At 40.2% G+C, this 14,296-nt stretch overlaps 2 protein-coding genes across 3 annotated transcripts; one reads left to right on the top strand and one right to left on the bottom strand.

The window, feature by feature from the left end:
- Nucleotides 1–1,980: 1,980 nt before the first annotated feature.
- Nucleotides 1,981–4,082, bottom strand: LOC139632317 (claudin-4). 2 transcript variants are annotated; one of them, XM_071497193.1, is made up of 2 exons: nucleotides 3,918–4,082; nucleotides 1,981–3,153 (listed from the first exon to the last, which is right to left on the bottom strand). In XM_071497193.1, the coding sequence occupies exon 2, from the start codon at nucleotides 3,129–3,131 to the stop codon at nucleotides 2,343–2,345; it is 789 nt and encodes a 262-aa protein (XP_071353294.1). In that variant the 5' UTR covers nucleotides 3,132–3,153; nucleotides 3,918–4,082; the 3' UTR covers nucleotides 1,981–2,342. The 2 variants fall into 2 exon arrangements, with proteins under 2 accessions (XP_071353294.1, XP_071353293.1); XM_071497192.1 differs by lacking the exon at nucleotides 3,918–4,082 and adding an exon at nucleotides 3,531–3,798.
- A 6,064-nt stretch (nucleotides 4,083–10,146) lies between these two features.
- Nucleotides 10,147–13,976, top strand: LOC139632071 (claudin-4-like). Its single transcript, XM_071496811.1, has 2 exons — nucleotides 10,147–10,735; nucleotides 12,511–13,976. Exons 1-2 carry the CDS (start codon nucleotides 10,253–10,255, stop codon nucleotides 13,144–13,146), a joined length of 1,119 nt encoding a protein of 372 aa, XP_071352912.1. The 5' UTR covers nucleotides 10,147–10,252; the 3' UTR covers nucleotides 13,147–13,976.
- The last annotated feature ends 320 nt before the right edge of the window (nucleotides 13,977–14,296 follow it).

Here is a 14,296-nt window from a genome sequence, read left to right as displayed (position 1 = left end):
CCTAAATACACACTCTGACCTCCAGTAGTTTTACCAGGATCCCTAAACATACTTTCCTCCACAGTATCTTCATCAATTCATATATCAGCTTACAAAAAAGAAAGACACTGAAAAGAAAGAGAGGCTGCTTTACCAGCATCATGTGGTCACTGTAATCAAAATAAACTCTACTTTCCATTAAACACTACCTTTATTTGATGATTGTGCAACAAACAACAACATTATTTCAAAAGTTTTTCGATAGTTACTTGAAATCATGAAGGAAACATGAACCTTTAAGGAGTTAAATACTATTAACCCCAAAGACTGTAACATTTTGTTTATTACACTGACTGGCTTTGCTATAATGAGATGATGAGCTCATATTTGTACACATCTTACTTGTACGATAATGAAGCCTAAGTTTTATTTGTAGCTATAGTTCTTTTGGAGCAAAGATCATTTGACCAGTCAAGATAAACTATAGTCATGATGTCTACTATTTGGGGTAAAATCTTTTCATTAATTGACAATGAAGCCTGCGATCCATAGACATCAGAAGAAGAAGCCTTACATCAGCAATTACCCACTGACATACAGAGCAGCTGACAATAGTAAAGAAGTAACATCAGTAGCTACTTGTTAGTTAAGTTAACAGTTTAATAGTTTGCAAGCTAACTACAACAGTTAGCTACCTTGTTTGCCAGCCAACCAAACAGAGAAGCTAGCTGCTGTTGTGTTGTGCAGGAACATTGTTTAAATGCTCTTTGGTTGGGCAGGGAAACTGTGGGAAGCCATACACACAACATCAACACTATCACACACAGCTAAGAGTTCAACTCACTTAAATGACTTGAAATAAAATCTGTGTAAAATCCTGGGGACTAGCTCCACTGCTGCAGCGGTTTCTTTTTCATGTCATTGTGCTATCAACCAGTGAGTATCTTTATACAATTATGAGAATATGAAAGTGGTCCTAGGAAAAGCAAAAGACACATTATCCAGCGTACAAGATGAACTGTCTCAGATGAATTATGCTCTTCCACTAGATCTTGTGGTTTTCTTCCCTCCTGACAGGGCTGTTGCACTAGGGCTCAGTTATATCATGCTGCAAGGAGGATCCACGGTCACTCAAAGTGAGTTTTCAGTATATTTAGAAGCCAGTTATTTGTATCATTAACCTCAAGCCAAAGTGATCTAAGTGTCTTTGTTTCTTCATTTTTTTAGTATTACGAGCTGTAAGTAGAATGTGTTATAAAACCATACCTGAACAAGATTTTGAGACGTCTTCAAAGGAAACAATCCCCTTTTGGTTTCACCTTCAATACTGCATTACTCAAGTTGTTAAAAAAGATCCAGCAGATTGACATGGAAAAATGTTGTACAGTATGATATCAAATTAAGACTTTCAATCGCATCACTCTGTTGGCCCTAATGCAGAAGACTCACTGTCTACCTGCTGTTGAAAGCTTACCAACTGTTTACAACAAGTTAAGAGGCATTTTTTCCCTATAATACAGGCTCTTGTTTAGATACTTGAGTAACTCTGAGGATTTAGATACACATTTATTCTAGTGAATACCATTCGGGAAGCAAAGTAAACAGTTGCAAACCAGCTGATAAACAGGGTCTTTGTGGCTTAGTTTGGGCTCAGTTACAGTCCGGGTTACATCGCCTTGCAGATAGAGTCTTTTATCTCTGACTCAGTTTCACTCTCACCAATGGAGGACAGGCTACAATGGTGGGGAAGCATAAGGTGCTCCTCCAAAACAAGCCCCTCATTGTTCCTTTCTTCCATTTGCATTGAAATAAAATACCTAATTTCGGTGTGCACCAGCACAGCTCTTGTTGCTGAGACCCTGCTGAGCCCTACAGCTGGTGTATGCCCCTGCTTCTGCATACCAAAGAGCTTGTGCAGAAATGGTGGTTATGTTACACTTAATTAAAGCATCAGTTTTTCTGACTCTGTGGCGTTAAAGTGCCGAGTTACAAACTGCAGTTCCACTATTAAGAAGGCTCAAAAGTTTGTCTTTTATTTATAAACTTGTAAAAACTGCTTTAGTCTGGAATCATCTGCATCAACAATGATTGAATTTCTGAAAATCAAACACATCTTAATTAAAAAAAAAAGCCAAAATCTACGAGTAAAATGTACTAACATTTGAAAGGACATATTGAAAGCAACATAAGATGCCCAACACTACAGGAAAACAGTCATAATAAGAACACATTATAAAGCATGCATATATATATACAAGTCCAATATGTTGTATTAAGATCCATGCCATTAAGCATCCATCCACTGACTACAAATTTATTAACACTGGTCACTGTATCTTCATCTGCACTCACATGTCACATGTTTATACATAGTCTCTTCTGGTGTATCCATTGACTGACATGGTTTTGACAGCTGAGTAGTTTGCCCGAGGAGGGACAGAGCCACCAACACTCGGTGCTGTAGATGATTTGGAGGGGCAGGAGCAACAGAGCAGGACACCCCCTAGAATCAGCAGGCAGGAGGCAGCCCAGCCAAAGTACAGCGCGTTACCAAACTCTCTCTTCCCCGTCTCCTCCAGGAGCGGGTCGTAGAAGCCCAGGACGATGGCATGGGCTGTCCAGGACACAGCCACCAGCAGCAGCAGTCCAGCCACCACGAAAGTCACTCCAGCTGCCACCACGAGCCGTGGTTTACTGCTCACATCCCGGCTACAGTTGGTGCACTTCGCACCAGCCACTGACAGACCGATGCCCACAATGCACAGCACCATGGAGACAATGACCAAGGCACGAGCCACCTGCAGGTCCACTGGTAGCCCCAGCATGGAGTCGTGCACCTTGCAGTGCATCTGGCCTGTGCTCTGCACCGAACAGTTCATCCACAAGCCTTCCCAGATCACCTGGGAGATGACGATGTTCTGACCGATGTAGGCAGCCACCCGCCACATGGGCAGGCCACAGGCCACCATCACCCCCAGCCACCCGGCCACAGCCAGGATCATCCCGAGGATCTCCACGCCTGCAGAGTACATACTTGGAGCTGGGGATGGAGAAGGAGCTGAACAAGACTCTCTTCCAGGGCTCTGAGGATAGAAGGCCTTCTGTGTCCGCAGGCTCAACCCTCCTGAGATGAAGGCGATATCGGATCTCATTTACTCAAAGTCCTGCTTAAGACTTTTAGTGAGAGAGAAAGAGAGAGGGAGAAACAGATTCTACCTTCTTTATAGAGCTTAGATGACTGAAGGTGGAGTCAGCTTAGGGTGGCATCATGTTTACTTTCAAACTACACTTGCATAGGGGGTACTTTAATTTTTTTTCTTTGTGTAAAGTTGCATTAAAATGAAATTGAGTCAAATGGAAAAACCCTGAAAATCTATTTTCTTGCTGAAAATGCTTTTTCAAGTACCTGTGGAGTCTTCGATAACAGTACAAATACTAAATAAATCTGTTTTCTGGAGGTTGTCTTAAATCCAAACCACAGTAACAGAGATGACATGCTCACAAGAATCACTACTGTACTCACTTCTGATTATACTTAGATGCTAATTTACCATCATTCCTTCGTCCTTTGAATGTGAGAGAGAGTAAGTATCTGTGCATCTCTGACATGTGACAACCTTGAAGAAAAATGCTGAATCACCATCTGAATGAGATCTCCATGCAAGAAAAAGGCAACAATGACAGGCCTTGTTATTGTTGGTCAGCTACATAACCCTACCTCGAAGAAGATAAAAAAAACCAAAAAACTCTGGGTATAAGTTACCAGGGCTCATTATCAGTCTACATTCTTGAGGTGTTCTGCTTAAAACTGGGAGTATATGTTTATATATTCAAAAAAACTATGCACTGAGAATATCTATGATCTGGCATAAGCAGATAAAACCCTTTTGAACCTCCATAGGACTCACTGTGGCAATCTTAAAACCATAAATACATACCTGGTACTTAATGGTGCGTCACGTGTGGAACTAATCACCTCCGTAAATATCCCCTTTGTGTGTGATCATTTATTGAGGAACCTCAAAGGACAGAGAGCACATTTAGTTTTAGGCTAAAACTCTTCTTTCTGAGAGGGTCAATTAAAATACTCCAGTAAAAATTTAACCACAAAAGAAGAAGAAGAACTACAAGAAGGTGCAAAAGACCCCAGAAAAATGAAAATGGGCCTTATCAAAAATATATGAGCTGTCTCAGCAGCAGGTGGGAATATCTCCTAAAGTATCGAGAAAAGTTCTTTGTTAGACAACAGGACTGTTGAGGTGAGCTCTGTCATTACAGGCTTTTCTCTAATCAACAGGGGTCACCTGGGGTCAGCGGTCAGAGTGAGCATCCCTGCTATCTTGTGGTCAGCCTCCTTAACAGACACACATGTACACACACACACACCCTACCCATCCTCCCACACAAATGTAGACACACACACACACCTGACAGGAACTTTGACATCTGGATTATTATTATGGTAATTTTGTATCAGTGTACATCAGTAAGAAGAATTTTAGGCTTAGCAAAAACATCTGCTCTTTTCTTCCACCAGTTTGAATATTTTCCCTCAGTTCAGAAAATGTGGCTTTTTAAAGCTTCAGCCTTAGTGACTTAGTGTCACATTTCTGGTAAAAGGCATTTCTACAGGCTTTGACATCATTACATATGCTGCAGAATAAAGACCACACTTAATGTTCATATATGTTTAGTAGATTTGCCCAACATAAAGATTGCCTTGAACAGCAATCCCAAGTCATGTTTAACCAAGAAAAAAAAATCCAGGAACCACTTTTGAGAAGTACTTTTTATTGTGAAGAGCTAAGGTGAAGAAGTAGAAGCAGAAGATTAAAACACTGTGGGATAGACTTTTCACAATCATTTCATAGGATTGCTACTGTTTATGTGCATCATAATGTAAATGTATGTTTTTACAGGCAGGGGGAGCCACTATTGCATTATGGCTTTGTTGTATTGATCCAGTTTGTCTGGATTTGCAGGAAACGCCCTGCATTAGGATTGTTGTTGTATCTGCATCAGTTATTGTTGATTTGCATGTGTACATGTCTGATATCTGAACGTTTTACTGTTTACTCAGTCAGTAACAGTATTATGGTATGATAATTAAAACATTACTAGTTGAAGTGATACTTTAAGGGACATGATTTCATTTCACACATGGCACATTTCCACAGTTTATTTTATTCCTCAGCTATTTGTGAAATTAATCAAATGTTGTTCTCTTCCTTTGCTGTTGATGTGCACCATGGCAGCCGTCCCTGTGCAAGGAGTGCAAGGAGTGGTGTTAGGGAGTTCCAAGGAAAAATATTTGGAAGCCTGACCGGTGGAGCACAGTGCAACTCTGTGGATTATCGGATGAAGTCAGAAAAAAACAGATACATCTTGAATCCCCTCACTTGATCGGCTAATGCATTTGAAAACCATTCACATTTGATGTCTCTACAAGCAAGCTCTGTTTTTTTTTAAACCTTTATGCAGCAGCAGTTAATCGGTCATGCACTTTTCACACCCTCATAACGTGATTTCCACAATGTTTGTAAACACAAGAATGCAAAAAACAAGAATGCAAATATCCTGCTATAAGTGGTAAGACATGTAAAGCAATAAATACAATACCATAACTGACCCCTAAATCAGTGATGCATTTTAAATGAAGCCGGCAGCAGTGGGAGTAAACCTCCCAATTCTGGCTGTATTATTACCATATTTAAACTGCTCACCATTATGAAACATATAAAACAAATGTACTACTTGTATAACAAGTGATGTGTAGTTACTTTGTAATATCTGCAGAACAGCACTTGTGCAACACAGATTGACAGATTCTCTGATGTCAGAGGTTTGGATGTTGATAAGGACAAAAACACACTGATAACCTCACACCAACGCTGCCTTTTTAATGAAGCTCAAATGATATCTCAATCTGACACGAACAAGGTGATTCACTTTTAGTTTTATCTTGTTGTGGACTTTTACATTTTTTTCACTCAGCCTCCAAAGAAATCTGTCCACACACACCACACCATTACACTTGTAACACAAACATTTAAAATATTACACCTGGATTAGTTTTACATCGTGAGTGGCTGTAAGATTTGACTTTTTTTATTACCTCATCATTGGCTTCAATATATAGCTTGTTCTGTATGAAGGTGTTGTTACATTAACTTTAAATTACATTTTGTATAGACTTTCTCATGATTCAATGTGAAGTAGAAACATTTCATTAAAAATAAAAACACGTATGAGACTGACATTTAAGCATCATGAAGAAACAACTGACCATTAGTGTCAGTCCACTGAATGCCAGACTATGTTTACTGTGAGTCAGGAATCCTTACACTCTGTCACCGTATGCACAAACTGTGTGTGCTGTTTGCTGGATACAACAGATTCACACAGTGGAGCTGCAAAGGTCCTTGTCTCTGAATAACAGGCTTTGAATGTGATGTTCTTATCCACACCAAGCATGGGCATTACTGAGGAAGTTCACCACACTTTCAGCAGGTGCACCTGTGACTTTTACCTGCCAATATACATGTAGCCACTTGCAGAGCACCTTGCTAAATATTGACTTGGGAACGGGAACGAGTCTGACTGGTTTCCTTGAGGCACAGGTGTCTTCCGTAGGTTGTTCTGTTTCTGTCATTTCAGAAGAGAGATCATTTGTTTGATCATTTTGATCTATATTTAATTCAAACCTTTCTTTCTTTAGATTTTGATGTTGTGGTTATTTCAACATTGATGTATCTTAATGTTAAGGACAAGAACAAATTATTAAACCCTGTGGAGGGAAGTCCAGTGAATGACAATAACAAGATGTGTTAGGATGTCAAACAAACAATTAACAAAAATAAGGAAGGAAAAGTTGCTTCTGTGTTTTGTTAACAACAAAGATCCAGTCCCTACTCTTTGCAGTGCACACAGATGAAGCTGAAAGTTTCCACCGACCAAAAAACGAACCCTCAGTCACTCCCTATTTCACAACCAAAATGGTTTATATCCTGACTTGTAATGGCAGCTGTTGTGGATGGCTTACATGAGCCCTCATGACAATTAGACCACTTGACTCTCATAGATTTATCTGACACTCTCATTTAGAAAAACATCCAGGTGAGATTTACAGCTGAAGAGTCGTACATCACCAAAATAACAAAAAAACAGGAGTGTGAGCCATCATGTTCTGAGAGTAAAAAAAAAGAACAAAATAGATTTAAAAAAATAACAACATGTTGTTGAATATGTGGAGATATTTTAAAGCATTGATGATATACTTCTTTAAAAGGTCTTTAAAACTCTCTTTGATCACTTCTGCAGACTCAGGTTCAGGTTCCTGTTTATGTCATGTGATAATGTGCCAGGCCCAGACACGCATGACTCACTGAGCATCCCACAGAGACATCTACTGTGCCTAAATTACCCACTGAAACTGTGACTGTACCTGAACAATGGCCTCAGGGCTTGCAGTGATGACATCACACACACACACACACACACACACACACACACACACACACACACACACTTCCCAATCTGATGCATGAAACTACTGGTTTTTTTTTTATCTCTTGAAAAAACCGAACAATGTAAGGACAATTTTCATTACATCACAAAATATTATTATTTTCATAGAGAGCAGGAGGCCCATCCCTTATGTTTCAAAACAGGATGTTCTTATAACTGCTGTCTTTCATAAATTAATTAACAAAACATTATTCTTTGTAAACTTTGTGGTTTCTCACCCTGAACATTCAGAATGACTGAAATGTTTCTGTATGTATGTACAGTATATATACACATATTTCATTTATACCTGTTGATTAACTTTATGTTAATTTGACCTCTGGAAGCTTAATAAACACCCATCAGGCTGATTATGTATTCTTAACTTTCTGCATTAATATGCATGATTTATAATGACCCAGCCAGTTTAACTGAAGGGTTGGACAGCTGAACAAAAGCCAGAGCCAGCCGTTACTGTGAAGCCTGGGCTTGCCTCAATCTACCTGCTGACACTTGTCACTTCAGCTCCCACTGGCATTTTCTCACGGCAGGAGTGAAGTCTTCTTCCTGTTGCTGTGAAATCTGTACTGTTCCCTTTTGCAGAATTGTCTCAGTGAGGAACGTATGCAGCATCAGCTAAACACTTTGACACTATCATTCACTTTCAAAAATGCAGTCTCAGACGGTCACCTACATTCAGCATGATTTTTTATTTTGTTTTGTTTTACTTCATCAGTCTGATTAAGACGACAAAATTAATCAGTATCTGACACAGTACCATGTAGGGGTACAGAGGTTGTTGCATGTGTATGAGCACCTTCTTTACTGTATGTGAATGTTTCTGTATGTGCCTGGACCTTCACATCACTAATCTCACCCTGAAACCATCTCTCCTCAGAGTCTTAATTGTGGAAATTCCTCCCTGCTTCCTTGTTTGTGGAACCCAATCTCCATGGCCAGGCCACAGTAGCTTTAATGATCTTACCTTGGACAAAATAGAGGCATTATAGTCCTAACGGCAGTTTTGGCTCTTAAACACTGCCTCTATTCATTTGTGAAACAATCTGATTCTCTCTCTACCTCTCTTTGCCCCCTCTCACCATTCCCTCTTTTTGCATCAGTTTGTCAAATGGAATCACTTGGCATGGTGTTTGCCTTTTCTCCAGCAGCTCCCTCCTGATGTCTTCTCACTGCTGTGGAAAACTGTTGATAATTCAAGTGGGACCTGGGCTGCAGATTGCACACCGCTCTCCAAACACAACCTATAGGAGAAGGCTGCAAAGCCATCAGCCTTGAAGGACTGACAACACCGAAAGGTCAGTTTAGTTTTCTCTGTTTTTTTCTTCTACACTTCATCTTTTTAAGTAGAATTCTTTGTGATTGACTGATAAACAGGGTTTATATGAAAACGACAGCTCATATTATTGTTGTTTTCCATTTTAATAGCGTCATTGAGCGTCTTGAGAGGGGAAAATTTTGTTATCTACTTATAAAAATATTTTCCCAGGCTCCAAATCAGTGCAGTCCATGCAGGATGAAAATATACTTCATTAGTTGTGCAATAAATGCACACAACACAGGTCTCCAACAAGCTGCAGTTTTCTACTTCATAGTTTACTAAAGTCACTTATTTATTGAGGACAATATGAAAACTTAAACAATACACTGTGTGTGTGAGCTGACATGGACACTCATGACCATTTTAAAATATTTGCAATAGAAGCCAAGAATTTAGGTTCGACCGCTCTTTTCCTTTCTTGTCTACTCTTTCATAACACTGAGTCTGATTCAGTTATTTAATTCTAAAACCAAGAAACAGTGCAATAAGAGAGACAAATATATTGTTATAAATTTAAAAACACCTTTGGATGGATATGTACTAAACACTTTTCACCTATACACTTGTTTTCACTTATATAATTTTCAGTGTGTAAATTGGGTGAAGTACTGTATGTGTGTTCTTTTGTTTCAACCTGAAACTCCCTGAACTGAAAAGATCAGAGACCAAAGGTCAAATGTCATCAGCAGCGAAATCCTAACAAGAACTTTTTTTGTCTCCAAAATAAATCAAAACTTGAGACTTCTCTGTGTTTTATGAACACAAGTATGAAAGTAATGGAAATGACAGATAAGATGAAATAAGTTGATGTCAAACAAGTCGATGTTTGACGAGAACTCTGATACTCTGTGGCGCTAATTTTAGTTTAGTAGGAACTGCAGGAACTGTAGTTGAAGGAACTGAAAAATGCAAAATATCCATTTTTAAAGCAAATGGTTTTCATAGTTCCAGAAAAGCTGACATTCAACATGTCTGTGATTTTCATCTGACACGCAAACAATGTCACTGTTACCACTGTGCATAACAAAAAACATTTTTTAAAAATAAAAAAAAAACAGGAACAAAAAAGTTCCAGAATGGCAAACACCATCATTTTGAGGGTGTGGCTGATGGTATTTTTGAAAATCTGAGTACCTGTTAGTCACAGTGAGGCTGATCCACCTGCAATGATTACCTGTCCAAGACAAAAACTGACATGATGACACATGCCCGGGCCTGGGAGCGGGGGGTGGTGAGGGCAGTCATCACGTCACAACTGTGTATGACAGAGTGTGTGTGTATCTCAAGCCCCTCCCGAGGTAAGTGTATAAAAGACCTGCTCCAATTTTTCCTAAACATTTACTCTTGGGGATCACTCAAGCAAGATTTTAGAGACACAACTTTTGGACTTTTTGTTGGACGTCTGAGCAAGAATCTTTCTGAGGAGACATGGTGTCAGCCAGCTGTCAGATGTTGGGCATTGCCCTGTGCATTATTGGCTGGATTGGGGTCATCGTTGCCTGTGTTCTGCCCCAGTGGAAAGTGACAGCCTTCATTGGCCAGAGCATTGTCACTGCTCAAACTACTTGGGAGGGCATCTGGATGAACTGCGTGATTCAGAGCACAGGCCAGATGCAGTGCAAGGTTTATGACTCGATGCTGGCTCTTTCCCAGGACCTCCAGGCTGCCCGTGCCCTCATCATCATCTCTGTCCTGATTGGCATCGTTGGCATCCTCCTGTCCATCGCAGGGGGCAAGTGCACCAACTGCGTGGAGGACGAGGGCGCCAAGCTCAAAATTGGCATAGCATCTGGTGTGATCTTCATTATTGCTGGTGTTTTGTGCGTCATCCCAGTGTCCTGGACAGCACACCAAACCATAAGTGACTTCTACAACCCACTAGTGCCCCAGTCTCAGAAGAAGGAGCTGGGAGTTTCACTCTTCATCGGCTGGGGGGCCGCAGCCCTCCTCATCATGGGCGGTGCGCTCCTCTGTGCCAACTGTCCTCCCAAGGATAGCTACTCTGCCAAGTACATAGCTCCCCGTTCATCTGCACCCAAGGACTACGTCTGAAGAGAAAGAAGCCAAATGAGAAAGCCAAGAGACTGAAAAAAAGACTTTGTCAAAGGCTTTGTAGTCCCTGAAATTGATCCATATTGCCACATTAAGTATGATTTGAATTTCACACTGATGTTATCGTGCTCACAGTTTGGTTTGATACTTTCATGTTGAGTCACTTCTGGATTTGTTTCATCAGTGCCAAGATAAAGAGATGTGCACCACACCCAGACAACTGCCTCTGTGGGCCGAGTTAGAAAACATCAGCATTTAACATGTTACTTTGATGAGTTTTATTTTCCTTCGTTGTCATCCTTTCGTGCCCTTTTACATATCATTTTAAAAAATGTTTTATACTTGATTGTCTGAAACTGTAAATAAATCTTTTTTTTTTTATCAACTGTGAATTATCATGTTGTGTGTTTGTGTGTCTTTGACATTATTATATATTATTAAAACTGCTTAATCTTAAACTACAATTAAGCCTTCAGAAAGAAGATATGAGGTTTGGCTCTAATATAAACAATATTTTAATACTGTTGAAAGTAGTAACAGAAAGTTTTACATATCAACTGGACACAAAATAAAGCTAATATTATCATTATCATCATCTTTATTATAATCATACATCATCAGTTCAGAATAATTTCTATTTTTTTATGTTATGGGTGTAAACAGGCAAAAAGTGTCAAAAAGATAACTGAGACTTTATATTAACAATTAAAGTATGAAATGAAATAATAATAGAAAAAGCAACAAAATACACTCATTATAATACACTACAATATTACAGTGTTGTTGGGCTGTCTCTTTTTTTTTTTTTTTTTTTAGGGGAATAACAACGTTTTCCCAAAGTGCTCGAAACTAAGGAGATACTTGAAAAAGTACTTCCTGTTAGCTCCAATATAGGAACTTTTAAAGTTTGGTGGTGTGACCAATGTAGTGATGTGCTTCCTGACTCAGTCATTGTTTGTCCAACACTGCCCCCTGCTGTTAGGGGGCAGTGAAAACACACACACACACACACACACACACACACACACACACACACATACACACACACACACACACACACATACACACACACACACCACACACCACACACACACACAAACACACACACATCCTGTCGTTTCTTTCACACACTCCCATGTCAGTAGCAGTCATTGTTTTTAAATTGAGTTTAACTGTCTTGTGAATAGAATTAAACTACAATCAAACCATAATTAAACCTGAATCCATGTTACATTAGTTTTATCCAATTTTCCTCTTGAACAAGTTGAATATTCACCTCATTTACTGCTCAGTGTTAATGGACAAATGTTTTTTTGGGGGGAAAAAGTGGGTTATTTTCTTATCCGTCATATGACTGAACAAATGAGAGAATAAAAGGTTAATGATAAGGAGCCAGTATTTTTTTGTATCTGACCTTGAAGCTTTGGATTTCTGGCAGGTCAGCACAACTAAAGGTCACTGGGTCTCTGTTTGTGTGTAAACTCCTTCCAGCCAATAGGAGCTGAGGACAGTGGTTTCACATACCCTCATGTCTCTGTGCCCTCTTCTCACACAACATCCTATAAATACAAGCTCACATCTTTCCACTTGTCTTTCTTTCTGGATTCTAACGTGTGAGGAACAAAACTGGCGAGATGGTTTCTCAGGGGATTCAGATCATTGGCATATCGATGGCTGTGATTGGCTGGTTCATGGTCGTCGTGGTGTGCGCCTTGCCCATGTGGAAGGTCACTGCCTTCGTTGGAGCCAACATCATCACGGCTCAGACCATCTGGCAGGGCATGTGGATGAACTGTGTGGTGCAGAGCACAGGCCAGATGCAGTGCAAGGTGTATGACTCCATGCTGGCTCTGCCTCAGGACCTGCAGGCCGCTCGAGCCATGATCATCATCTCCATCCTGACTGGAATCTTTGGAGTGGTCTTGTCAATCGCTGGTGGGAAATGCACTAACTGCATCGAGGAGGAGCGATCCAAGGCAAAGGCCTGCATCCTGGCTGGAGTTTTGTTCATCGTCTCAGGGTTGCTCTGTCTCATTCCAGTCTCCTGGTCCGCCAACACCATCATCAACAACTTCTACAACCCGCTGATGATCCAGGCCCAGAAGTATGAGCTAGGAGCGGCGCTGTATATCGGCTGGGCAGCTGCTGCACTGCTGCTGATGGGAGGGGGACTACTGTGCTGGAACTGCCCGCCAAAACATGAACACCCCCACTACATACCCAAATTCACACCTGTGAAGTCAGCCTCCACATCACGAGAATACGTATAAGGTGGTTTGCCCTTCCTACGTGGACCCTCAAGGTCACAGGAACAGCAACAGAGGGAAATGATACTTTGCTTCAGAACTTGTAAATGTAAATATGGCAGGATTTCTACAAGCTGATCCACAAGGTTCTATTGCAGTCAGTGTAGCCTATTTGTCAAGTTGACCCTTCTCACATTTTGGCCTTTAAAGCAACAGTAACTAACAGCATGAGCAATGGCTGCATTCTATTTAGTTGTGCCAGCGGGCTGTGGGACCGTGCACACTGGTTGTTACACCTAAATGGAACAACATCATCATCAATGTCACCACTGTGCTTTTCCTGCTTCCTACTTAAACCCCAAAACAGGAACTCTGCTTTTGATTATATTTTATTTTAAATGCTTAAATGTAAAGATGAAATAGCCTTTTGAAATCTTGCATTCACATTGTGCTTGTGGCTACTTGATAAATACCAAGGATATGTATCTTGATTATAATTAATCTGTGTAAATACTCATTCAGATTGTTGCAAGGACTGCACAGTGTAATTATTGTGGTTGTCATTAACATGGTAACGTCTTAACAGAGGCAGAATGAATGCAGCTTCCCTTATGTGTAACTTGTACTTGAGCAAGATTTGCAGTGGTTACATCTGCCTGGATAAGAAAAGAGGATATAAGTAATTTCTCTCTTCTGTAAAACACTGTGTTTAGCATAATATGTGCATTTTTATTTATTGTCCTTTTGCAAATTCAATATTTAGGTCTATGAACCTCTGAATGCTTTATATTTCTGTGTTTGCTTGTGAAGGTTGTCATTTTCTATCACTGTAAATAAAGCATATTTTTAATGGATGGTTACTGTTTGCTTCACATTATTTTGTTCAACACAAGGAGAAGGTTAAATGAGCCATCACTGCAATAGTTTCAGCAGGACACATATGCATGTATGTTGAATATATCCAACCATTATCAATACCACTTATCCATACAGGGTAACAAGGGGTGGGGGGGCTGGAGCCAATCCCAGCTGACATTGTGCGAGGGCGGGGTACACCCTGGACCGGTCGCCAATGACAATTCCATGAAAATTTACTTTAAGCTTTCAACTATCTGCTCTTTAAAGCTCTGATGGAAACTGTCGGTAAAAATGGTATTTTAGCAAAGCAGGTGAA

The sequence above is a fragment of the Trachinotus anak genome, unplaced genomic scaffold, assembly GCF_046630095.1.
Source record: "Trachinotus anak isolate AG129_WGS33_773 ecotype Australia unplaced genomic scaffold, CSIRO_AGI_Tana_v1 ptg000014l, whole genome shotgun sequence".
NCBI classification, from domain to species: Eukaryota; Metazoa; Chordata; class Actinopteri; order Carangiformes; family Carangidae; genus Trachinotus; species Trachinotus anak.
The sequence above is the reverse complement of the archived record's forward strand: the minus strand, read 5'-3'. Positions and strand labels throughout refer to the sequence as shown.

Coding starts and splice junctions, on each gene's coding strand:
- LOC139632317 (XM_071497193.1), bottom strand. CDS start 3,131: ATGAGATCCGATATCGCCTTCATCTCAGGAGGGTTGAGCCTGCGGACA.
- LOC139632071 (XM_071496811.1), top strand. CDS start 10,253: ATGGTGTCAGCCAGCTGTCAGATGTTGGGCATTGCCCTGTGCATTATT. Junction 10,736..12,510: donor CTCAGAAGAAGGAGCTGGGA/GTTTCACTCTTC, acceptor AAAACTGGCGAG/ATGGTTTCTCAGGGGATTCA.